The sequence below is a fragment of the Hemicordylus capensis genome, chromosome 4 (genome assembly GCF_027244095.1).
Source record: "Hemicordylus capensis ecotype Gifberg chromosome 4, rHemCap1.1.pri, whole genome shotgun sequence".
Taxonomy (NCBI): Eukaryota; Metazoa; Chordata; class Lepidosauria; order Squamata; family Cordylidae; genus Hemicordylus; species Hemicordylus capensis.
Window position 1 is genome coordinate 88,246,439 of NC_069660.1, and position 26,652 is coordinate 88,273,090.

The 26,652-nt window shown below is 43.6% G+C and overlaps 1 protein-coding gene across 5 annotated transcripts in view; it reads right to left on the reverse strand.

The window, feature by feature from the left end:
* Nucleotides 1-401: 401 nt before the first annotated feature.
* MKNK1 (MAPK interacting serine/threonine kinase 1) overlaps nt 402-26,652 on the reverse strand; it is a 60,699-nt gene continuing 34,448 nt past the window's right edge. For all 5 annotated transcript variants that reach the window (XM_053246053.1, XM_053246055.1, XM_053246057.1 and 2 more), the window contains 8 exons: nt 26,320-26,393; nt 20,347-20,451; nt 17,032-17,087; nt 16,837-16,932; nt 4,210-4,404; nt 3,675-3,839; nt 3,031-3,074; nt 402-2,744 (listed from right to left, as the gene is read on the reverse strand). In XM_053246053.1, coding sequence (XP_053102028.1) covers nt 2,516-2,744; nt 3,031-3,074; nt 3,675-3,839; nt 4,210-4,404; nt 16,837-16,932; nt 17,032-17,087; nt 20,347-20,451; nt 26,320-26,393 — 964 coding nt within the window. In that variant the 3' untranslated portion in view covers nt 402-2,515. The remainder of the gene's footprint in view (nt 2,745-3,030; nt 3,075-3,674; nt 3,840-4,209; nt 4,405-16,836; nt 16,933-17,031; nt 17,088-20,346; nt 20,452-26,319; nt 26,394-26,652) is intronic.

Here is a 26,652-nt window from a genome sequence, read left to right on the forward strand (position 1 = left end):
AAGGCGTACCCGTCGATAATCCCATGTGTGGTAGCTCTCACAAGAGTTCATGAACGAGCTGCCGGCAGGGGGAGAGAAAAGCAGCGGTGCCGGCAGACAGGCGGGAAACAAAACAGCGGTGAGGGGGGTGGAGAAAACTAGAGGCGTAGATGTTCTGCACCCAGCCCAGCTAGTATGCTTATATTGTGCAGCTCTAAGCTTTTAATATTTACTTTTATTTTTAATCTGTAATCATCCTTTATACTGGTCTGTGACCATAATAAAGACTGATTTATTGATTCTATTATGCAGGGGTTTCCAAAAGGTAAGGTCAGTTCTCTGCTATGAGGAATCTATGAACTTCGTAGCTCCAGTTTAAGGGAATGGTTGTGGTTACTCCACAGAACATAGAAACAAGACTGTTCAGAATGAGGTAAGTTTAATGTTCATTACACAATATTAATAAATGTATCACATCGACAGGGATATTTCTTCCTGAGTTTTCCAATGCTTTTAAAAACCAGTTAAGTTTGAAGTACATACAACTGTTACAGCTTAAAGTATGCTTAAAACCAAAGTATAATGAATTATCACTAATGGCACAATGTAAAAAGGAGATTAAAATATAGCCACTTTGCATTAATCACCCATATACAGTAATAATACAAGTGTATAAATATACATTTTGCATCTAAAGGCAAGATGTGAAACTATTCTGGCAGGCAGAGCTAGAATAACTTCAATTCATAACTTATTGCATTTGTTCTGCTCCTCCAGGATTAATACTGAATCTTTAAAAAGTAAACTCTTCCTGATTTTCACAATGCACCACCACAAGTGAATTTAAACATCAATCTTGATTTAAAATGAGCTTGAATATGCTAAGGTGAGCAACTCCTATGAAGGAGTTGCTCACCTTAGCAACTTGAATATGTAAGGTGATCAACCATTTGCACTACAGCAAGACTTCCTTGAGGTACTCAAGATGAAGTCACTTGCTTTGTTTTAAACTAGACCTTTTTGTAAGCATGGGTGACCTCAAGTTACCATGCTTCAAGAGAAGTTAACCCATGTTAGTATGCTGCACTTAAAAACAATCTGATTTTATTCCTGTCACCTGTTTTGCCATAATCCACTTCAAGACACACTGTACTGAAGCCTGCAAGACTTGAGATGGTTGGAGAGACAAGCCCAATCTAATTCTATTACGTATGCAAGTTGAAATATGGGGAGGAGAAGGGGTATGGAGACATAGCAACAGCTGGGCAAATATAGACAGCTGATCATGAGAAAGTATGTATGCATGCTTCAATCTATGAAAATGGCATACACCAGTACTGCAGACTCGCTTTCTCCACCTTCAACTTTATGCCCCTACATAAGGCACACTATGGAATGTATGTTTCGATTGCACCACTCTCCTAGAAATTTAGCATGCAAGCTGGAGGACTGCTGTCAAACACAGGTGCTCCTTGAATTGTTTAGAGAGATGGCAAGGACAATTCTGATTTACTTGCTGCAAATACACAAGATGGTGTTTAAACATTTTGCCTGCAACAACACAATCCTCCTTTTAAGCAAACAGCTATGGAATTAACACACTAAACCAGGAAAAGAGGGCACAGGAGTGGGGGGATTAAGTATATGCTAGTTAGGAAGGTGGTGGGGGAAATAGGCACTAAGTATACTTTCCAATTTGATGAACACCTTTTGAGTTGGTATGCAAGGACCAGAACAATCAACAGTCACCACAGAACATTTCAACATGAGCTTCACTGAAGTCAGCAGAAGCAGAGCACACTTATCACATTAACACAGCTCTACAGATCTTCATTTCCCCAAACCAGCACCAGTTCAAATTAGTGCCATGATGCTAGCACTACCAAGAAGTTTTCCCCTGTGGTGACGACCCTATGAGGACTAACAACCTCATAGTAGGCTGCTTGGGACAAGATCACCTTAGCACCATAACAGACATTCTCTAAACATTCTGAAGTCACTTTTACACACATCCAGGCAAGTTAAGGATGAAAATCAAGAAAGGAAGCAACCCTAAGACAAAGGACAGAAATATATTCCATATGTGTTGGCTGTTTAAACGCTTCTTAAAGCAGACAAGTAGGATGTGTGTGAAGCTTCTTGAAGGAGGTAAATGCAATTATTCTGTTGCTGCAGGTAGAGACATGGAGTTGTGTATAGCTACAGCCAGCTTCGCCATGAGACTGTGAGCTCAAAGCCATATTTCCATTAGTCATGGGGCTTATCATGGACATTTGTCCTTGGATACAGAAGACTGTGTGCAATTGTCTATGTAGTTTAGCTCAATAATAAAGCAGCAATGTCATTGAAGAACTTCATACAATTCACATTTCTCAACTTTATATTTTAAGAAAGTATTCCCAAAGAAATTGTCCTTTAAATCACTTCATCGCAACCTTTGTTTTAAGAAATATTTTTAAAAATATGGATTAGCCCTTCAGTCCTTTAAAAGAATTTTACAAAAGCTGACCGAACTCAGACAAATTGGAAATTTGCATCAAACAACAGCAGGAGCTGCTGGTTGGAAGTCACTGGTTTTTGTGGCCTGAGTCATGGCTCTGCGTTTGGCAAGGCGAGATTTAGAGGGGGGAGAAAGCTTCATGGAGCACATGACCTGAGTGATATTCTCTTGCTCTTCACTGAGTTGATTCTCATGCTGGGAGAGCTGGCGGTTTAGGGCAATAGCCTCAGCTGCGAAGAGAGTCAGCTCTTTTGTGCTGCTGTTCCTGTAGGTTGGGATGATAGAACAGTTTATACCAGAGAGACGAAAAATTCAGTTGTTAAACCTAGCACAAAGAGTCTCTTCATCACCTCTCTTATAAACAGCCAAGCTGGGTTCTCTTATTCATTTCCAAACAATAAATAATTGCAACAACAAGTTGTAGACCTCAATGCACAAGAAGTCTCTCAAAGAATTTTTCCAACTTATGCAGCCCACTGCTGTCTCCCCAAATGCCTCTGATTTAATAATTCCACCCTCCAGTTTCACCTAGTTACAAGTTTTTAAGTTACCTTTGAAGAACCTGTGGTGTAGGCAGCCCTCTTTCAGAAGCATGCTAATAAGATGAAAACAGCACAAGGTAAGTTGAGGGTACTTAGCATAGCAAACCTTTGCTTATGCAAATAAAGGAATGGACTATATGTTTCAGAGTTCACTGTTTTGAGCAGTCTTGTGTGAGTAGGATTTATTTCACCTATATCAATATAGGAAGAACTTGATTCTTCCTGTATTAAACCTTCCTGATTTGCTAGAAACAGCCTCTTGCTAAGTAATGGAGATAGGTTAAGCAGTGGATACTAAATATGAATTAGTGCTTGTGGGAAAAGGAACAGGACTTAAGTCATTTTGCTGCATGAACTAGATAGTCTATAGCTAGAATAAAAACAGACTGGTTACATCTGCATTAGAGGATAACATAGGCCTTCTCAAGTACATACACTAGAAAAATACGATTCCATCCCCAGGATTCAAGGCCCAATCACTATTTATTTTTATAGGCTTGAGTGTTCCTACTCCAAATACTGGTTTTATCAATGATAAGGATACCTACCATGCAGAGACCTTTCTTTTTTTGCATATGTTACTCTGTAAAGTGCCACACATGCTAAATGGTGCTGTGCATATAAATATCATGGCATCAAAATGCACTACTTACCCCTTGCACCCACGGATGTTGCAGAACCTGGGCAGCACTAAGCCTCTCTTTGGCATCACGAACTAGCAACTTTGAGATAAGATTTTTGGCCTCACTGGAGATATGAGACCAGTCCTTATCAGGAAACTCATACTTGCCTTCCTGGATACTCTCAAAGAGCGTGTTCTAGCAACAACATAAAAAAGACATCATAAGCATTATTTGTCCTGCTTTAGTGCACAAGAGTTAAGACACTACAAAAGAGTTCTAACGGAAGGCAAGTGGGGAATCTAGGGCTATATGCTGACAAGATTTTAGTCCTAATATGGTTGTTCCAAGTCAGGGAGTAGGGCTACTCAACTTTGGTCCTCCTGCAGATGTTGGCCTACAACTCCCATCATCCCTGACTATTGACCATTGTGGCTGGGGATGCTGGGAGCTGTAGTCAGTGGCTGGGCTTTAGAGGGAACTCAGCCAAATCTGGTTTGTCAGACATTCATACTATTATGATCCCATAATCTTCTTCCACACACAGCCAATATACTTATCTGGCTACCTGACAAACTTTGCAAACTTCTCCCCTGTCCCAGCCGCAGTCTGTGCCACAGTTTCCCACAAATGGAGGGTAGCCGCTTAGCATGATGTACAAAATCACACCCAAGCTCCAAAGATCACATCGCTTGTCGTAGAATGTGGCTTCCTCCGTGAAGACTTCCACCACCTCAGGGGCCATGTACTCAGCAGAACCGCACTAGTTAGAAACAGAACTTAAATTAGAAAGTTTTCAAAAGGAAGAAGTCGCAATCAAGGCCAAATGAAAATTGCAGAGAAACTCATGATGAAGCTGTTGTTGCTAAAAGGGCAATGTACTGCAAATTATTCACTCTAAGGAAGGCAGGACAATGAGAAGAACAAAGACAAATCTGTAGTGTAAATCTAATTAGAAGCCCAGCAGAGAGGGAGAGGGAGAGTCCATCCACTTCCCACCCGGTGCTGCCTGGAGTGAGAGACCAGGTGGGTGTGAGGGTTCCTTCTGCTGTTGCCTGCCTCTTTCTGCTTCCCCTGTGGGGCTGCAGCCTCAGGTTAACATCTGTAGGAAGTGTGGGCAGGATTGGGACCAGCCCCTGAGTGACTCAGCTGTTCCTCGGGTCACTTGCTCAGTTTTGGGTTTTATAGGAAGGCTGCTTGTGACTTCAGGGTGCTAGAAGCCCAGCAGAGAGGGAGAGTCCCTCCACTTCCCACCCAGTGCTGCCTGGAGTGAAAGCAGGGCTGGATTAAGTTAGTGCGAGGCCTGTAGCATACGTTATAAAGGGGCCCTAAATTTTTAAAATGCACATAAATATTAAAACATAATTTACTTGCATAGTAAAGTGATTCACTGAGTCATGAATGAATGAATAAATAAAACAAATGAAAACAAATATTCTTATTCAAATTCATTCATGGGAGCCAGCATGGTGTAGTGGTTAGAATGCTGGACTAGGACCGGGGAGATCCGAGTTCAAATCCCCATTCAGCCATGAAACTAGCTGGGTGACTCTGGGCCAGTCACTTCTCTCCCAGCCTAACCTACTTCACAGGGTTGTTGTGAAAGAGAAATTTATGTAGTACACCGCTCTGGGCTCCTTGGAGGAAGAGTGGGAGATAAATTTTATTTATTTATTTATTTACTTACTTAAACACAGTCAGACAGGTGTTATTGACTGGTTTGTTTTATCCAGACATCGAGTCCTTCCCAAGGACCTGGGATGGCTGAATTTTATTGTCAATGTTGTTGCTGTTATAAATATCATCGTAGAATATAGGCTGTTCCCAGTAAAGTTGCTTTTTGTAATTGGCTAATGGTGATTTCTGTGGCCCCTATGGTGTTGAGGTGCTCTTCAAGGTCTTTTGGAACTGCACCCAGGGTGCCAATTACCACTGGGATTATTTTGGTCTTTTTCTGCCACAGCCTTTCAATTTCAATTTGTAGATCTTTGTACAGGTGAAACTCAGAAAATTAGAATATCGTGCAAAAGTCCATTAATTTCAGTAATGCAAATTAAAAGGTGAAACTGATATATGAGACAGACACATTACATGCAAAGCGAGATAAGTCAAGCCTTAATTTGTTATAATTGTGATGATCATGGCATACAGCTCATGAAAACCCCAAATCCACAATCTCAGAAAATTAGAATATTACATGGAACCAAGAAGACAAGGATTGAAGAATAGAACAATATCGGACCTCTGAAAAGTATAAGCATGCATATGTATTCAGTACTTGGTTTGGGCACCTTTTGCAGCAATTACTGCCTCAATGCGGCGTGGCATGGATGCTATCAGCCTGTGGCACTGATGAGGTGTTATGGAAGACCAGGATGCTTCATAAGCGGCCTTCAGCTCTTCTGCATTGTTTGGCCTCATGTCTCTCATCCTTCTCTTGGCAATGCCCCATAGATTCTCTATGGGGTCAGGTCAGGCGAGTTTGCTGGCCAATCAAGCACAGTACACTGTATACTTTTCAGAGGTCCGATATTGTTCCATTCTACAATCCTTGTCTTCTTGGTTCCATGTAATATTCTAATTTTCTGGGATTGTGGATTTGGGGTTTTCATGAGCTGTACGCCATGATCATCACAATTATAACAAATTAAGGCTTGACTTATCTCGCTTTGCATGTAATGCGTCTGTCTCATATCAGTTTCACCTTTTAATTTGCATTACTGAAATTAATGGACTTTTGCACAATATTCTAATTTTCCGAGTTTCACCTGTATTTGGTGATTTTTTCTATTTCTTTTTCTTCTATTCTGCTATCCCCTGGTATTGCTATGTCGATTATTTTGACTTGTTTTTCTTTCTTCTCAACTACACTTATATCTGGTGTATTGTGTGGCAGATGTTTGTTTGTTTGTAGTCGGAAGTCCCATAATATTTTTACATCTTCATTTTCTTCAACTTTTTCAATTTTATGGTCCCACCAATTTTTGACTACAGGTAGCTTGTATTGTTTGCAGATGTTCCAGTGTATCATCCCTGCTACCTTGTCATGCCTTTGTTTGTAGTCAGTCTGTGCAATTTTTTTACAACAGCTGATTAGGTGGTCCACTGTTTCATCTGCTTCTTTACAAAGGTGGCACTGGCTGTTTGTTGTTGACTTTTCGACTTTTGCTCTTATTGCATTTGTTCTTAGTGCCTGTTCTTGTGCAGCCAGTATTAAACCTTCTGTTTCTTTCTTCAAGTTGCCATTCTTAAGCCATTGCCAGGTCTTGGTGATGACTGATTTTCTACTTATATTGTGCAAATATTGACCATGCAGTGGCTTATTTTTCCATTTTTCTGCTCGGTTCTCGACTTAGGAACATAGGAAACATAGGAAACTGCCATATACTGAGTCAGACCACTGGTCTATCTAGCTCAGTATTGTCTTCACAGACTGGCAGCAGCTTCTCCAAGGTTGCAGGCAGGAATCTCTCTCAGCCCTATCTTGGAGAAGCGAGGGAGGGAACTTGGAACCATGGCTCCATCCCCTGAGGGGAATATCTTTCAGTGCTCACACATCAAGTCTCCCATTCATATGCAACCAGGGCAGATCCTGCTTAGCTATGGGGACAAGTCATGCTTGCTACCACAAGACCAGCTCTCCTCTTGTTCTTTCTTGTAGGCCTGCTTTGTTTCATTGGTGTTGAATAGTTTCTTGCTCTTGACCATTTGAAGTGCATCTTCTTCACTGTCCTTGGTATATTCTTCAAGGCCTCTTTTCTCCTCCTTGACTGTTTGATGGACTTGCAGCATTCCTCTTCCACCTGAGCTGCGAGGGAGGTATAGCCTATCTACGTCACTGCGGGGGTGCAGAGCATGATTGATGGTCACAGGGGTGCAACGAGGCTGGAGTGGGCCCAGAGACAAAATTTTAAAATGGGCCCCTCGCCGATACACACACACTCACTTCACATGTGACTTGTCCCTGGGGGGCCCCTCGAGGCGTGGGGGCCCCCAGGTAGCTGCCTCCCCTTGCCTAATGGTAGTTACGCCCCTGGTGGTCATTATTTTCCTGGTCTTACGATCTGGCGTCTCTAGATCTGCCTGGGTCCAGTCTATTATTCCTGCAGTGTATCTGATAACAGGTATTTTTTTATTATTATTATTATTATTATTATTATTATTATTATTATTATTATTATTATTCCCAGAGTAAATCTTGCTCCGATATTAAAAGCAGATGGTTTTTCCTTGGATCGGCTTTTTAAAAAGCTACTATTTTAATGTGCAAACAGTGGATAAGAATATTAGCACTTTCAGGGTACCGAGGGCGGGGCGGTGGGACACGGGCACCACCATCTCATCCAGCATTGTAAGGAAAGCAAGTGTGACAAGAAATTTCCAAGAGCCAGGGGTGGATACAGGAGGAAATTACAGGGGATGCAACAAGATCTCCCCCCACATATATAAAAATATTGTGACTTGGATTTTATCTCTCTCTTGCAAATGCACTATGCCAGGAGATGTCAAACTAAAATCTGGTGGTGGGCCAGATTAGATTCGGATGCACCTCTGGGGAGCCACACATAGCCTTGCACCCACCTCACACCACCTTCTGTCTTCCTCCTCCTCTCTGCTCTCTCTCTCATTCCTTTTCTTCCTTACACACACACACACACACACACACACACACACACACACACACACACACACCTTGACCTACCACTTAAATTAGCTGAATTCACTACTTTTACACTAAAATGCACTCAGGGAAAGATTGGTTTATTGGGGGGGGGGCGCGTTTAGAAGAAATTCTGAACATACCTTTCAATACCAGATTTTGCATGGATAATCCTGCCACTCTTCCCTCTTCTCTCCCTTACAGAAGTGTTGCAAGGTACTTAAAAGATCCAGGACTTGGGTCCACAGCCTCCCCACATTTTGATAATTAAACCCTTCCATGCTCTCTTAAAGATATCCAACACTCTCCTCCCCACTAGTTTGCTTCACCCTAAAAATTGATCTCCTTTTTCTCCTGCCATCAGATTTTTCCGGTAATCAATACGCACACGGTTGAGAGTGTTAAGACTAGGAGTGGGGGACTTGCATTCCCCATTCAATCATGAAACTCACGGTAAGACTTTAGCTAAGACTCTCTCCCTCTTGCCTCTAAACCTGCCTCACAGGATTGTTGTGAGGATAAAAGTGGGGAGGAAGATCATGTACACTACACCTCTTTGGAGGAAGAACAGGATGTGTGTTGACAGATAGATTTTTAGCCATATGCATTCCAATCCTAAGCATGTAACTTAGAAGCAAATTCAAATAGCATTTTTTACACCTATCACAGCAGCAAGAAATCCAATTTTATCTCTTCTATTGACTACATTTCATTTAAGCAAAAGTCATATGCAGCTACAGTGAATGTCTATATACTACAGAATATATACAGTGTATAATGTGTGTCTATGCAGCACAGAAAGAAAATCCACCAATTTAATTTCAAATAGGAAAGCAGAATGTCATATATGGAGTTACCCCAATTTCTTAGACTTTAAAGACAACCAATAATTTTCATGGGCAAGGGTTTTTTTAAAATGAGTTTCTTGTGATTTGATTTGCAAAGTCTTTTTTTGAAACAAGTTTACAAAAATAGACTTTAGGTGGGGGAGCATGTTACAAGCACAAAGCAAAACAAAACAGCAATGATTCAAAGGGGAAACATGTTGAGAGAGAACAATTTTCTTATATATTGCTATTTAAGCTATTTTGAGAAGTCTGTTGCTAAAAAAGCAGCATATAAGTATTTTTAATTAAAGGGGAGACCACAGAGACCAGATTAGAGCTATAATGGATTACAGCCATTTTGTCAGAGCATTCCTCCCCCCGATTATTTTTTAAAGCTTTTAATACATTTGTGCTGACTAATTTCCTCACAAGAAGGTGCGATGCGGAAAGCTTTTCTTACAAATTTGTACTAGAACAATTTTGGCATACTTTGAAAATGATTTTAAAGAAGCAGCTTAAAACTCATTCTCTCTCACACACACACACACACACGATGGGACTTCTCTCACATGTACACAAAAGGTTCATGGGGGTATTGGCGGGGGGGGGGAGAAACACCTGACCAAGGGGAACAAATCACACACAAACAGAACAAACAGCAAAGGGTTGGTTTATACAAAATGTTTTACTTTCCTTCTTCGAGCGAGACCAGCAGCATCCCTGGCTCTGCAGTTACATACCAATTCCAAGTGCGGGAGGAGCACAAGACTTCAGCAGAACCCATAAGGCTGGGAGAGGGCAGGACAGACTGAATGAAGCTGTGAGGGCTGGGTAACTCTTAGTGATCACTAAGACCACAACAGCTCTTTTCCCGCCTCGGGTGTATTGCCGAAGCAGAGAGGAGAGATCTCCAGACACGAGAGGAGATTATAGGAACAGGAGAAAAGCTTGCAATGCAAACATTTAGTGTGGGGCCTGTAGCAAATGCTACCTTTGCCAATGGGATAATCTGGCATAGAGTGAGAGACCAGGTGAGTGCGAGGGTTCCTTCCGCTGTTGCCTGCCTGCTTCTGCTTCCCCTGTGGGGCTGCAGCCTCAAGTTAACATCTGTGGGAAATGTGGGCAGGTTTGGGACCAGCCTCTGAGTGACTCAGCTGTTCCTCAGGTCACTTGCTCAGTTTGGGGCTTTATAGGAAGGCTCCTTGTGGTGGCAGGCCCGCCACCGGCGGGGTCGACACCAAAGGGGGTTGCCCTTTTGTGGGGGCCACTTTGGGGAGAATGAGGACGAGGGCTGGAGGGCTTCTGTTTAATCAGTTTTAAGCTGTTTTGGACTTAAGTTAAAGCTGCTGTAATGTGTTTGGGTTTGTCTGGAGATGGGGGGAAAGGGGGCACTTTCATTGACTATGGGGCAGCTATCCTGGTGGTGGTGGGGAATAGAAGAAGTAACATTGGCAGCTCAGCAGGCTGTTCCAGGGGAAAGGCAGTCAGAAATTTAACAGCTGTCTCCCCTTCCGTCTGTCCTGCCAGCTCTTTGACCTCGGGGAGCACTACCAACAACCCACATAGCCTTTCCCTGCTCCTCTGTAATGCCAGGTCAGCCCAAAATCAACCTGAACTCATCCATGATTTGATCATAGATGAAGGGGCCGACCTGGTCTGTATTACCGAGACCTGGTTGGGGGAGCCTAGTGGTCCAATATCACTCCAGCTTCTCCCTCGAGGATATTCTGTAGAGGAGCAGGTGAAGGGACATGGGCGGGGAGGTGGAGTGACTGTGGTCTATAAGGATAACATCTCCCTTACCACGGTCCCTGTTGGGGTATTGGACCATATTGAATGTGTGTACTTGAGTTTGGGGACCAGGGATAGATTGGGACTTCTGTTGGTGTACTGATCATCCCGCTGCCCAGCGGAATCCCTTACTGAGCTCACGGACTTGGTCTTGGAACTCGCATTGGAGTCTCCTAGACTCGTGGTGCTGGCGGACTTCAATGTTCATTTCGGAACCAATCTGTCTGGGGTAGCTCAGGAGTTCATAGAGGCCATGACAACTATGGGCCTATACCAAGTGGTGTCTGGACCGATGCATATTGCAGGACACACGCTTGATTTGGTATTTTACTCTGATCAGGGTGGTGTTCCATGTGTGGGGACTCCTGTGATTTCCCCATTGTCATGGACAGACTACCATCTGGTTAAGGTTGGACTTACAACCACTTCCCACTTCCACAGGGGCGAGGGGCCTATTAGAGTGGTCTTCCCGAAGAGGTTATTGGATCCAGTAAGATTCCAAGAAGCCTTGGAGGGATTTAATGTTGGCTTTGCCGGTGATCCTGTTGATGTCCTGGTTGATAATTGGAACAACTTGCTCACCAGGGTAGTAGATGTAATTGCTCCCAAGCGTCCCCTCTGACCCGCTTCAAAATTGGCCCCTTGGTATATGGGAGATTTAAGGGGGCTGAAGCAGCAAAGTAGGCAGCTGGAGCATAAGTAGAGAAAGACTTGACTTGAATTCGACAGATTGCAACATAGATCAATCTAAAGATCTATGTTCAGGTAATACATGCGGCAAAGAGGCGGTTCTTTTCTTCCTGTATTGCCTCTGCGAGTTCATATCCAGCGGAGTTCTTCAGGGCTGAGGGGACTAGTATCTGCTCCCCCTCCATTGAACCAGAATTTGGAGTCATCAGCTACCCGCTACGATGTGTTTAAAGAGTTGTTCGCAGATAAACTCTCTCGGATTCGAGATGACCTAGATGGAGACTTCACAATTAATTTGATGTCTGAACTGGAGATGCCCAACAACTCCTCTTATGTGATTCCACTGGATCGGTTTCAGTTTGTGACTCCTGAGGATGTGGACAAGCTGCTTGGAGTGGTGAGGCCTACCACTTGTTCTCTTGACCCTTGTTCAACATGGCTTGTTCAATCTAGCAGGGAGGTTGTTGTAGACAGCCTGATGGAAATAATAAATGCTTCTCTGAGGGAGGGCAGTATGCCTCCTTGTCTTAAGGAGGCAATTATTAGACCTCTTCCAAAGAAGCCTGCATTAGATCCCTCAGAGTTGAGCAATTACAGGCCTGTTTCCAACCTCCCATGGCTGGGCAAGGTCATTGAGAGGGTGGTGGCCTCTCAGCTCCAGGCAGTCCTGGAGGAAACTGATTATCTAGACCCATTTCAAACTGGTTTTCGGGTGGGCTATGGGGTGGAGACTGCCTTGGTCGGCCTGATGGATGATCTCCAATTGGAACAACTTGCGGACAGAGGAAATGTGACTCTGTTGGTCCTTTTGGACCTCTTGGCGGCTTTCGATACTATCGACCATAGTATCCTTCTGGAGTGTCTGTGGGGATTGGGGGTGGGATTCGCTGTTTTACAGTGGTTCCACTCCTACCTCTCGGATAGATTCCAGATAGTGACGATTGGAGATTGTTGCCCTTTGAAATCTGAGCTTAAGTATGGTGTCCCTCAAGGCTCAGTACTTTCTCCAATGCTTTTTAACATCTACATGAAACCGCTGGGAGAGATCATCGGGGGATTTGGAGCTGGGTATTACCAATACGCTGATGACACCCAGATCTACTTCTCCATGTCAACAGGAGCTGGCATATCCTCCCTAAATGCCTGCCTGGAAGTAGTAATGGACTCGCAGTCTAAGAGTACTTCTGGATTCACACCTCTCCCTGGTTTTTCAAGTTGAGGCAGTGGCCGGAGTGCTTTCTATCAGCTCCGGCTGATACATACATCAGCTGCGCCCATTTTTTGAGATCAATGACCTCAAACCAGTGGTTCATTTGTTGGTAACCTCCAGACTTGACTTCTGTAATGCGGTCTACGTGGGGCTGCCTTTGTACATAGTCCGGAAACTTCAGTTGGTTCAGAATATGGCAGCCAGGGTGGTCTCTGGGTCATCTTGGAGAGACCATGTTACTCCTTTACTGATGGAGCTACAATGACTGCCAATAGGTTTCCGGACAAAATACAAAGTGCTAGTTATAACTTATAAAGCCCTAAACGGCTTAGGACCGGGTATCTAAGAGAGCGTCTTCTTCACTACAAGCCCCACTGCCCATTGAGGTCAACTGAGGAGGTCCGTCACCAATTACTGCCAACTCGTTTGGTGGCTACACAGAGATGGGCCTTCTTGGTCACTGCCCCAAGATTGTGGAATGCGCTCCCTGCTGAGATACAATCCTCCCCATCTCTGGCAATTTTCAAAAAACACCTCAAAACCCTTCTTTTCTCCCAAGCTTTCTCAGCTTCCTAAAAAATTTTAGGTTTTCATCTCTGGTTTATTTTTAAATTGTTAAATTGTTTTAAGTTTTTTGTATATGTTTTTAACTTGTTTTATGCTATTGTTAACTGCCCAGAGACCGAAGTTTGGGGCGGTGTACAAATTTGAGAAATAAATAAATAATAAATAATCATAATTCTCTACAAGAGTCTTATTCAAAACATTTAAACCCAAAGATTTTCACCTAAACATTTTCAAATTTCACACTCATTGCAAATAACCATCAGATAGCTAGTTTGCCTCCCACTAACCTGGCAATAAGCTACTGTACAGTTGCTGAGCAACAGCAAACAGCTTATGAAGTCATGGAGAATTGTAATTCTTAGTTCTTTCAAGATATGGTTCTTGAATACACACACTTTTAAGACTATTCTTGCATAGTTAAAAGATAGCTGGCCTAAGGGCATCAACCAGTCTTAAACACTATATACCATTTCAGCACACATACAACATTACCATTTTAAGTCTTCAAGAATCAAAATCCAGTGGCTGAAAACACCAGGACAGGCTACTGCATATATAATATCTATATCTGCATATATAACATCCCTTAACCACAGTTAAAAATTCATCAAACTCTTGTTTCAAATAGCAAAAGAGGAGGCTATTAATTAGACCACTAATTAAGGAGGCAATTATTAGATCACTTTCAGAGAAACTCATATTGGATCCCTCAGAGTTAGCTAATTACAGACCTGTTTCTAATCTTCCATGCTTGGGCAAGGTGATTGAGCGGATGGTGGCGTCTCAGCTCCAGGCAGTTTTCAATGATGCAGATTAACTAGACCTATTTCAAACTGGCTTTCCTGTGGGCTATGGGGTTGAGACTGCCTTGTTCGCCCTGATGGATGATCTCCAATTCGCTGTCAACAGAGGGAGTGTGACTCTGCTGGTCTTTTTGCATTTCTCTGTGGCTTTCAATACCATCAACCATGGTATCCTCTGGACCGCCTGAGGGAGGTGGGATTGGGTCGCACTGTTTTACAGTGGTTCCATTCCTACCTCTCTGGTAGAGTCCAGATGGTGTCACTTGGAGACTGTTCTTCAAAGCAAGAACTAAAGTGTGGAGTTCCACAAGGCTCCATACTGTCTCCAATACTCTTTAATATCTACATGATGCCACAGGAGAGATCATCATGAGGTTTGGTACAGGGTGTTATCAATATGCTGATGACACCCAGATCTATTTCTCCATGCCAACCTAATCAGGAAATGGCATATATTCCTTTAAAGCCTGTCTGGAGGTGATAATGGGCTGGATGAGTGATAACAAGCTGAAGTTGAATCCAAATAAGACAGAAGAACTGACTGTGGGGGTCTGGGATGCAAGAGATGGTTTAGGTATGCTTGTTCTGGATGAGGTTACACTCCCCCTGAAAGATCAGGTATGTAGCTTGGGAGTGCTCCTGGACCCAAAGATCTCCCTGGTTTCTCAGGCTGAAGAAGTGGCCAGAAGTGCTTTTTATCAGCTCCAGCTGGTAGTAACATAGGAAGCTGCCATATACTGAATCAGACCATTGGTCCATCTGGCTCAGTATTGTCCACACAGACTGGCAGTGGCTTCTCCAAGATTACAGGCAAGAGTATCTCTCAGCCCTATCTTGGAGATGCTTGGGAGGGAACTTGGTGCCTAGATGCTCTTCCCAGAATGGCTCCATCCCCTAAAGGGAATATCTTACAATGCTCACACATGTAGAGATGATTCTCACAATCAGTGGAAAACACTGGTCTCACAGGCGAGCCCGGTTTCCACAAAGCAGGTAACCTGCTTAAATACCTCTCCCCTTAGCCCAGGTTAGCAGAGTGAGCGCTCCACTAACCCGGGTTTTCCGATCATGTATTGCCACGGCAACACACGAGGAGACCCCTGTCAGGAGGCTGCAAGCACAGAGCCAGCAGACATGTGGGCAGCCAATCCAACCGCCCAGGGCTCAGCCTTGATAACACCCTCTGGCGGGTCTCATTGATCATGTGACTCACCTTATAGTCTCCCATTCATATGCAACCAGGGTAGACCCTGTTTAGCTAAGGGGACATGTCATGCTTGCTACCACAAGACCAGCTCTCCCACATCAGCTGCATCAATTTCTTGACTACTGTAATGCACTCTACGTGGGGCTGCCTTTGTACGGGAACTACAACTGGTGCAGAACACAGCAGTCAGACTGGTCTCTGGGACAACACAAAGGGACCACACAACAACAATTTTAAAAGAACTGCACCAGCTGCTGCTATGTTTCCAAGTGAAATACAAAGTGTTGGTTTTTACCTACGAAGTCCTTAATAGCTTGGGCCCAGGGTATTTAAAAAAGCACCTTCTTTGTCATGAACCCTGCTGCTTGTTACAATCTTCTAGAGAGGTCCCGCTAGGAAGGAAAGAGTTACTGAGCAAAGAGGCACCATTTTAAGTGGCGATTCTCTTACATTTAGCAAGGGGAGAGCAATTTGTTGTATCCAACCCCAGCACACCCATCCCTCCAATGGGTGCATCGAGTGTAACCATCATGCTGTATCAAGAACTCATATGCACATGTCTATCAAACAGAGCCCTTAGCCTTGTTGGCTCAGGGGCCCTATTCAGGTGTAAAGAGGGAGAGAGGAGGGGCCATGCTGGCTAGACACTCCCCAATGCCTCTCTAGTCATGTCCCCAGGTTCATCACTGGTCTGCAGAGGCCAGAACTGAAGCTGGGAAGACTGGGGGCCATGGCTAGCCGGCATGCTACCATCCCATCCCCTTAGACATTCAGCTTTAATGCCTCAACAAGGCTACCGTTAAGACCCACACCAGTATGTGCAATATCACATATACTTGCCCTGGGACCAAGAAACCCTCAAACAAATGATGGGTGGCCATATGGTCCCCTAACAAGTTGGTTAGAGTCCCAATGTTTTTCAAGGCAAGAACCTCTTCATCAGGGAAAAAATATACATGAGTCAAAATAAAAGACTTCTCTCCAACAGGTAACTTGTTGGAGAGAAGTCTTTCATTTTGACCCATGTAAACTTTCCTCCAAGTAAGAGGTTCTTGCCTCAAAATGATTTGGAGCTTGTCCCAGCAACAAATTTTTATTTATTTATTTATTTTTACATTTATATCCCCGCTCTTCCTCCAAGGAGCCCAGAGCGGTGTACTACATACTTAGGTTTCTCCTCACAACAATCCTGTGAAGTAGGTTAGGCTGAGAGAGAAGTGACTGGCCCAGAGTCACCCAGCTAGTATCATGGCTGAATGGGGATTTGAACTCGGGTCTCCCCGGTCCTAGTCCAGCACTAACCACTACACCATGCTGGCAACAAATCCTTGTTACACCATCCCTCTTTTCTTCCTTTTGTTCCCCTAACAAGATGTCCATCTTTTTTCCTCCATTCCAACATGTGCACCCAATTGCAGAAAAATGGAGTATTCTACATACTGGAGTAGTTAGTTCAGGAGTAGTGATTGGAGTACATGCGCTGTTGAGCTTTACCCCACTTCCAAGGTCAAAGTCACAAATTCTCACTGGTGATACCTAAAATAGAGGAAAGGGGGAAAAATGAGCCATGTACTAAGAACATGCACTGAACCCTGAAAAATAGTTAATGAAAGAAGAACTGAAAGCATAAAATACCTTATCTGGAAATTCACACAATATGTTTTCAGGCTTAAGGTCTCGATGAGCAATACCTAAGACATAAAGAGAAGAAAGAATCAAATTTCATCAAGTCATAACAAACTTAGCAAAAAACTGTAGCAATATTTTATTCTTGTTATTTGCACATAATTGAACTTATAGTTAAAACTGCTCACTTTCAAACCATAACCTTAGGGTAGATTTTGTTAGGGAGCCCAGAATGGGGTACTAGGGCTTATGTGACTATTATTATTAATACCCAGCTTTTGAATCTACTTCCTGGCCTGGCCAAAGTTCTCAAAGTAGCTAACAAAAATTACAGTTTAAAAAAATAACTCCAATGAAAGTAACTTAGTTCTGTTAGGGATAACCAGTATATAAAGATTAGATGGCCAGGTGGAAGAGAAATAAGCACCAAGGTGGAGGAAAATGCTACTGACTCCAGCCAAGTTAAGCATTAAAATCAGCTTTGGCAGCCTGTCTGGGAGGTCTAAACAAAGAGTAAGCTCTTCTCTGCACCTCACACAAAAAATGATCTGAAATCCACAGTATTTTTGCATTAACTCAGATCTACATTTGTGGTTTTGGGATCACTGACCATAGATTGCAATTGTAGCACAAAGATTTAAATACTTGCTGAATGGCTTATTAGAAATGCAACACATAACTGGTTTATTAAAGTGGGTTTTGTACTATTAAATAATTCCTCTATTAGTACGGAAGTAACATATAATGCTAAGATTCTGGACATCATACTGGTTCTATTGTGATGAAATGGAAGGCCCTTACCATCTCAGAAGTCTATACTTTGTACAAGCAAAATGCTTAGCATCAACCGTAACAAAACTTCCTGATTAATATTATAAATTGCAGTGAATAATAAGGCTATTAATGATACACAGTTGGCATAATAAATATAATACGAAATCAGAGATTACTACAGAATGTTATTGTGCAAACATTTCTTCCTGCTGTGTGGCTGCCTTCCAAACTTAATTTTAGCAGCTTAAGTCTTTTCTGCAGGGCCACCATTGCTCTTCCCATAAGCAGGCAGGAGAGAGAGAGAGAGAGAGAGAGAGAGAATGAGCGACTGGCAGTTTGAAAATAAACAAGCCACAAAATTCCAAGCCAGCTTGTATTTACATTATTTCTAGTTATGTGAGCAATACTTATTACTTTTTGGTGTTCCTTGATTACAAAATACTTATCTCTCCGCAACTGCAGTTATTTCAAGCAGTAAATCACATCCCCATAGTTACAATACAAATACACCCTCAGTAGTCAATTCTTCAATGCAGAATAATATTTTATCTTCTTCCATTTCCTCCCTTCAGTCTTTCTTGTCCTTCATTATAAGCCGTAGCCCACACCAAATAATGCTTTCCTGCTTCAATATTTTCAAACACTCTTCCTTCATTATAGGCCAAGCTAAACAGTTCATCTACGATATTTTCACAAATCAATTTATCAAGCAGGCTGGTCACTTGAGACACTCCAAATCTATGTCTTTAAATGGAGTGATATTAACTTTGTCACACACTAGAGAGTTGTTGCTACAGTGATACCAGAGAATTCCATACAAAGCAATAACTTGTCAGCTTTTGCTCATTACACAATACACAGGATCGTTCCTTTAGCTGTGGGGTGGTGGGGGAGGCTTTAGGAGCTGAAAAAGATCGAGAGGCCATTTCTGCTTTTAGAGATGGTGTGACTGCCTTATGGCAGCAGTTTATCATAAACCAGACCTACAACCTCTAACCCAACCTAAACTGCTTGTTGTGGAATCAGCTGCTGCCAGTTCCAACAAGGAATAGATTTGTGGGGCAGTTTTATTCTTGCATAAACCACTGGTTGGGCATTAAACCAAATTATCCAGTAAACCCAAGACACCACCATCAAATAATAAAAGGCAAAAAGTTCCAAGTTACATCTAAAATCTGTAAAACGTAATATATTGTTTGTGTGTTTTTATTCCTGCAACAAGATTCTCTTAGCTCTTATTTTGGTCAAGCAAAACATGCCACTTTAGTGATGACTTTTATCAGCCAAAATGTGTGTTTATTCTACAGACTACAGACATATCTTATTACTATTTTTGAGAAGCACTACAGGTCCCCCTCGTTATTCACAGGGGTTCTAGTCCCACTAATTTTTGTGGATAACAAAACCATGAATAAAGAGACCTTAACTCTATAGGGACTGGGGTGGGTGGATTAGGTTCCTTGAACTTAAAAAACACTAGGGGGGGGGGGCAGAAATAAGGATAGAGAAGGAATGCCCCCCCCAAATCCTCTTTTTAAAAAATCCTTTTGTTTTATTTTTAAACAAGCCACAAAACTGCCTCAAAATGGCAGCCAGAAATGTCATCAGAAGTCATTTCTGCCACTCAGGAACTGCAGATAGGTGAAAATTGCCTACATTTCAAAAGAAATTGGGTCTCCAAGACCCATTCACGGATACATGAAACCACGATCTGTGAAACCGCAAATAACGAGGGTCTCTTGAATGCAAATAAATAGTAATTTCCCCGAAGTTTACAGAAACTATTTTGACTTTTTGTCTGTTTAAAGAACAAATTAAGTCACACACATACACAGCCTACATTTGTAACAAAGCTCTTGATATCTGCCTTCAAACACCTTTGTAGTCATGCACTGAAACTTTCAATTTTTAGCTTTTTATCTCAAAAGATCTGTTAAAGAATTTGAACCACACCAGCCCCTAATCCAAATATCTGACTAGCCTTCTTCATACAACATAGGTTTTCTTGACCACCATCCATATGGCCAGCTTCAAGAGAGAAGTAAAGGTAAAGTGTGCCATCGAGTCAATTTCAACTCCTGGCGCCCACAGAGCCCTGTGGTTTTCTTTGGTAGAATACAGGAGGAGTTTACCACTGTCTTCTCCCGTGCAGTATGAGATGATGCCTTTCAGCATCTTCCTATATCGCTGCTGCCCAATATAGTACCAGCGGGGATTCGAACCGGCAACCTTCTGCTTGTTAGTCAAGCATTTCCCTGCTGTGCCACTTAAGGTGACTAAGAGAGAAGTTGTATAATACTATTTACCACCTCCAAATACCATTAAACCTTAGTTAGTGACATGTGCACTGAATAAGCATGTATGACCGTTGTAACTCAGAAGGGTGGTGGTCTTCATGCTTCACAGCAATTGCAGCAGAAAGCTAGTAACAGTAACACCAAACTCCTGTGAGAAAAATAATTCCAACTTGACTAGACACAGGAACATCCTAAATTCTGTCCAAAAGCTATTGGTTAATGAACTTGTAGAATAGAAGATTTGAATTTTTACCTTTTGTGTGCAGGAAATCCAGAGCACAGGCAATGTCTGTCACCACCCTGCTGGCTTCTCTTTCATTAAAATGATTTTGCTTTTGTATGTGAGCCAGGATAGAACCTGTGGAGAAGAAGGGCAAGCAGGTGCTCTTACCACAGACACAATTCATTCTAAACCCAAAGATCCAACAGATATTGTAGTGCATAGATAAAAGTTGAACATCACAGTCCTTATCTCAACATGAACAGGGACAAAGGCAATTATTGTAGAGAAAGTCACAGTAGGCAATTAAAAAGTAAAATTGAGTTTATTTTATAGGAACTTGGAGTTTACACAGCATTTAAGTGTAAAAGGAAAAACATACTTCCAACAACCAAAATACAGAAAAATAACAGAATCCTTAGACAAACATTTTTCTACACTGCCAGGGCCCCCAAAAATGTATATATACAGTTCCACTAGTCCTTAGTTCTCAAGCAATTTCAACGAGCTTCAAAATAGTGTCTTATGTATTACCTGGGCTCCAGGCAACCACTGTGCCTCATCTAGGTAGTCTCTAGGGAGGCTAATGGTTCAGTGGCAGGGGGGAATATCTTTAAGAGACAAGGAGGGTGCTCTCCTTCTGCCACGTTTCCCCCGCCAGCACTGTCTCCAAAATCGATGGGGCAAAGCAATTTTGGAGACAGTGCTGGTGGGGAGAAATGCGCGCGGGTGGGAGGCACCCTCCCGGTTCCTTAAAGGTACCCCCGCCGCCAAACCGGCTGAATGCTGGACCATTTTGGAGGTCCAGAAAAGAACCTCCGAACTGGTTCGTGCACATCCCTAGTAGCCTCAGAAGCAGGATGCCTCTAAATATCAGTTGCAGGGGAGGAACAGTAGGAGAGGCGGCATGCCCTCAGATCTTGCCTGTGGGCTTCCCAGAGGCATCTAGTGGGCCACTGTGTGAAACAGGATGCTGGATTAGATGATTTCCACTTTGTCACGGATGGACCACCACCTAGTGAAGCTTCTATTTGCAGCCACTAGTCACCTCTGCAGGGGTGAAGGGTTTATTGGGATGGTCCGTCCGAGGCAGCTATTGAATCCAGTCAGATTCCAAGAAACTTTGGAGGGCTTTCATGTTGGCTATGTTGGTGGTCTTGTTGACACCCTGGTGGAAAATTGGAATAATGAGCTCACTAGGGTGATAGACTTGATCGCTCCTAAGCGTCCTCTCCGACCCGCTTCTAAATTAGCTCCATGGTATACGGAAGAACTACAGGAGCTGAAGTGGCTAGGTAGATGACTAGAGCACAAATAGAGGACTTGGCTCGAATCCGACAGATTACAGCACAGAGAACAATTGAAGACCTATGATCTGGCAATACATGCGGCAAAGAAGTAATTCTTTGCTGTGCACATTGCATCCACAGGGGCACATTCAGTGGAATTGTTGAGGGTGGTGAGGGAACTTATACAGGCCCTGATCGCTGCAGCTTTGAAACCATCAGTTAGCCGCTGTGAAGCTTATAATGAGTTTTTTTTTGTGTGTGGACAAAATATCTTGTATTTGAGCCAACCTGGATTCCATTGTTGGTACAGAGTCTAGCAGGGGTATCCAGTACCTCCTCTTGTGCAGTTATATTGGATCAGTTTGTGACTCTTGAGGATGTGAACAAACTGCTTGGAACTGTGCATCCTACCACCTGTTCTCTTGACCCTTTCCCAACATGGCTTATATCATCAAGCAAGGAGATTGTTGGAGAGTGTCTGACTGAGATAATAAATGCTTCTCTGAGGGAAGGTAGGAGATATCTCCTTGTTTAAAGGAGGCAGTTATTAGACCTATTTTAAAGAAGCCTACATGGGATCCCTCAGAGTTGGGCAATATAGGCCTGTCTCCAATTTCCCATGGTTGGCCAAGGTGATTGAGAGGGTAGTGGCCTCTCAACTCCAGGCAGTCTCAGATGAAGCAGATTATCTAGACCCATTTCAAACTGGCTTTAGGGAAGGTTATGGGGTGGAGACTGTTTTGGTCGGCCTGATGGATTATGTCCAAAGGGGAATTGACAGAGGGAGTGTGACCTTGTTATTCCTTTGGGATCTTTCAGCAGCTTTCGATACAATCGACCATGGTATCCTTCTGGATTGCCTGTGGGGACTGGGTGTAGAAGGCACTACTTTGCAGTGGTTCCGCTCATACCTCACAAACAGATTTTGGAAGGTGTTATTGGAGACTGCTGCTCTACAAAGCGAGAGCTTTTGTATGGTGTCCCTCAGGGCTACCATTTTGTGTCCAATGCTTTTTAACATCTACATGAAACCACGGGGAGAGATCATCAGGAGATTTGGTGCGGGGTGTTATCAGTACACTGATGATACCCAAATCTACTTCTCTACTTCAGCTTCATCAGGCAATGGCATAACTTCCCTAAATGCCTGCCTTGAGGCAGTAATGGGCTGGATGAGGGATAACAAACTGAAGTTGAAACCAAATAAGATGGAGGTACTGACTGTGTGGGGGTCGTGACCCGAGATATGATTTAGATCTGTCTGTTCTGGATGGGGTTACACTCCCCCAGAAGGAACAGATTCACAGTTTGGCAGTACTTCTGGACCCAACCCTCTCCCCGATACCTCAGGTGGTAGCAGTGGCCACGAGTGCTTTTTATCAGTTTTGACTGGTTCGCCAACTGTGCCCTTTCCTGGAAGTGAGTGACCTTAAGACAGTAGTGCACATGCTGGCAACTTCCAGGCATGACTACTACAATACACTCTATATGGTACTGCCTTTGTACATAGCCCAGAAGCTGCAATTGGTGCAGAATGCTGCTGCCAAATTGACCTTCAGGATATCCAGTAGAGACCATATTATTCTGATTCTAAAACATCTACACTGGCTACCAATAGGTTTCCAGGCAAAATACAAAGTGTTGGTTATTACCTATAACACCCTTAATGGCTTGGGCCCATGGTATTTAGGAGAACACCGTTATGAAGCCTGCTGCCTATTAAAATCTTCAGGGGAGGTTCATCTGAGGGTGCTGCTAGCTTGTCTGATGGCGACTCAAAGGCATGCCTTCTGTGTAGTTGCCCTAGAACTGTGCAATGCACTTCCTGTTGAGATTAGAGCTGCTGCATCCCTGTTGGCTTTTAGGAAACAACCGAAGACACGTCTCTTCAGCCAAGCTTTTTAATTAGTTGGTGTTTTTATGGATATTTTAACTGTTAAATTCTTGCTTTATTTTATTCTTGGTTTGTTTTATGCTGTAAACCACCTAGAGACTTTAGTAGTGGGCGGTATACAAATGTATTAATTAAATGATTGATAGATAGATAGACAGACAGACAGATCGACCGGCCAGCCTTGGGCCTGATCCAGCAGGGCTTTTCTTATGTAGGTATCAGGAAGAATAACAACAATTATTGAAAAGCCTTTTTTAACCTACTTTCCAGTAGGCTTATGAGATCACCCAGTAGTGTGTGTGTGTGTGTGTGTGTGTGTGTGTGTGTGTGTGTGTGTGTGTCCCATCAACTTCACAACGCCTGGACCAATATGAACCAAATTTGCTACAGCTGTAGGAGCACACGGGGAAACCTCAATGCCGTAGTTTGTGATTATGTCAGCCACCCCAATCCAAGATGGTGGACGTGTGAATTTTTAAGGCGCAAATGCACTAACTTGATTTGGACCAAATTTAGTACAGTTGTGAGTGACACACAGGGACACCTCAATGGTGTAGTTTGTAATGATGTCATCCACCCCGAACCAAGAGGGCAGACATGTGAACATTTGAGGTGCAAGAGATCTAGCTTGTGGACCCCAATTTGAACCAAATTTAGTCCAGTTGTAGAGACAGAGGAAGGAAAGTAGGCTGATTTGTTCTTACTAGAACTTATTTATATTTGCCAAGAGATTCCTTTTGAATCCCATGGGTCCTTTCCCTGCTGTTGAAATCTTATGCTATGACGACTGGTTGATCTTATCAGGATTTGTCCTTGACAATGAAGGGGAGAACTGAGAACTAGTCAACCACAGCAGAACAGGCAAAAACATTTATCAACATTAATGCAGAAAAGAAGCAAGTTGTTTGGGGAAATGGCTTTGGCTGACGTTGTTAGACTACAACTCCCATCATCCCCAGACACAATAGCCAAAGGTTATTGTGTCTGGGGATGATGCAAGTTTCCATCTAAGAACATCTGGGCACCCAAGGTTGGGAACCCCTAGTCTACGGGAAAGAGAGAGATTCCACATTCTGGCTGCTTGTTTGAGTCAGTATTCCTAACACAAGAAATTGAACACACGAACATGGGAGTTTTAGCTTTAGAAAAGATGGAGCTGGTAAAGTCAAGTTGCACAGAATTTATAAATCCAGCCAACATTGACCATTTCCATCAAATCTGTTAAAATGCTTTACCAACCCTTTTATATTCACAACAGGACAGTTAAAAATATTTGGTTTTGTTTTCCTGCTGTATGGGATTCTAAACAGCACACATGATTTTAAGTATGAAAATGTACAGCAGGAAAAGGCTGGGGAATAAAGTTGTTTATTTTGCATTACATAAGAACAGCCTTGTTGGATCAGGCCCAAGGTCTATCAGGTCCAGCATCCTGTTTCACACAGTGGCCCACCAGATGCCTCTGGAAAGCCCAAAAGCAAGAGCTGAGGTTATGCTCTCTTGCTGTTGCTTGCCTGCAACTGGTATTTAGCGGCATCGTGCCTCTGCAGCTGGAGGTGGTCTATAACCACCAGACTAGCCTGTCCTCAATGAATTTGTCTAAACCCCTTTTAAAGCCATCCAAGCTAGTAGCTATCACCACATCCCGTAGGGGTGTGTCCGAACCAGTCCGGAGGCCATTCTAAAGAATGGCCGAACTGCCGGACCGGTTCGGGACCGGGCTGGTCCAGGTGGGGGGTACTTCTTTAAGGGCGGGAGGGCTTGCTTACCCCTCCCGCCTCTTTGCCCCCGCCAGAGGTCGTATTTAACAGAGTAACGGGGGCACTGGAAACCAGCCGCCCCCGCCGCCCCGAGCGGATTAGAGGAACTACCACTGCCGCCGCTGTCGCCCGCCCACCAGCCCTCCCTCCCAGTTGCCCGCCCGCCCGAGTCCTCACCCAATGGCTGCTTTAACCAAAGAGAGGAGCTCATGAACAGAGCTCCTCTCGCTTTGAAATCCTGCAGGCGAGTGAAGGAGGCAGGCTTTGCGCGCGCGCATGCGCGCACTGCAAAGCACGCCGATTGCCAGAGGCCCGGTCTACCCGCCGGGAAAAGGCCGGGTAGACTGGGCCTCACTGGAGGCCCGGTCTACCCGGCCTTTTCCCGGCAGGTAGACCGGGCCTCCGGCGATCGGCGTGCTTTGCAGTGCGCGCATGTGCGCGCGCAAAGCCTGCCTCCTTCACTCGCCTGCAGGATTTCAAAGCGAGAGGAGCTCTGTTCGTGAGCTCCTCTCTTTGGTTAAAGCAGCCATCGGGTGAGGACTCGGGCGGGGGGGGCAGCTGGGAGGGAGGGCTGGCGGGCGGGCGACAGCAGCAGCAGTGGTAGTTCCTCTAATCCGCTCGGGGCGGGGGAGGCGGCTGGTTTCCAGCGCCCCCGTTACTCTGTTAAATACGGCCTCTGGCGGGGGCAAAGAGGTGGGAGGGGTAAGCAAGCCCTCCCCGCCCTAAAAGGAAGGCCCCCCTTCGGTGCCGGTCCGGACTGCTCCGGACCGTGCACATCCCTAACATCCCGTGGCAGAAAATTCCATAGATTAATTATGCACTGTGTGAAAAAGTACTTCCTTCTGTCGGTCCTAAATTTGCTGATCTTCAGTTTCATGGGATGGCCCCTGGTTAATATATCCAAAGAGATATGGAAGCTATCCAGATCAGTTATCCATGTATACTCCAGTAACAGGTTTATGAATATTATGTCAGCTAATCTATTACAAAAACTTTCCAAAATATATAAGGTATGATCTTTAAATGTGATTTAAACATTTTAAATATGATGTATAGCCAGTACCTCCATGAAGTTTTTCGAAGACAAGGTAGTACCTTGCATTATCTTCAAAAAATTCTATTAATTCCAAAATGTTCCTGAGGGAGAAAGGGGCAGCATAAATTATCTTAAATCTGTATATTAAAATCATAGTATATCCAAAGTAACAGTTGAAGTTATTATTCAGAGATGGTTCAATAGCCCAGTTCTAGTGATCCAACAAACAATTCACAATTCAGCCTAAGGAGCTTCAAGCCTCTGTGTTCCCTCCAGTGTGAGCTATGATGGAACAATCCTTGTTATTTAAAAATCACAGTTCCATATGTCTTGTGAACCCAGGAAACATGGCTTAATTAT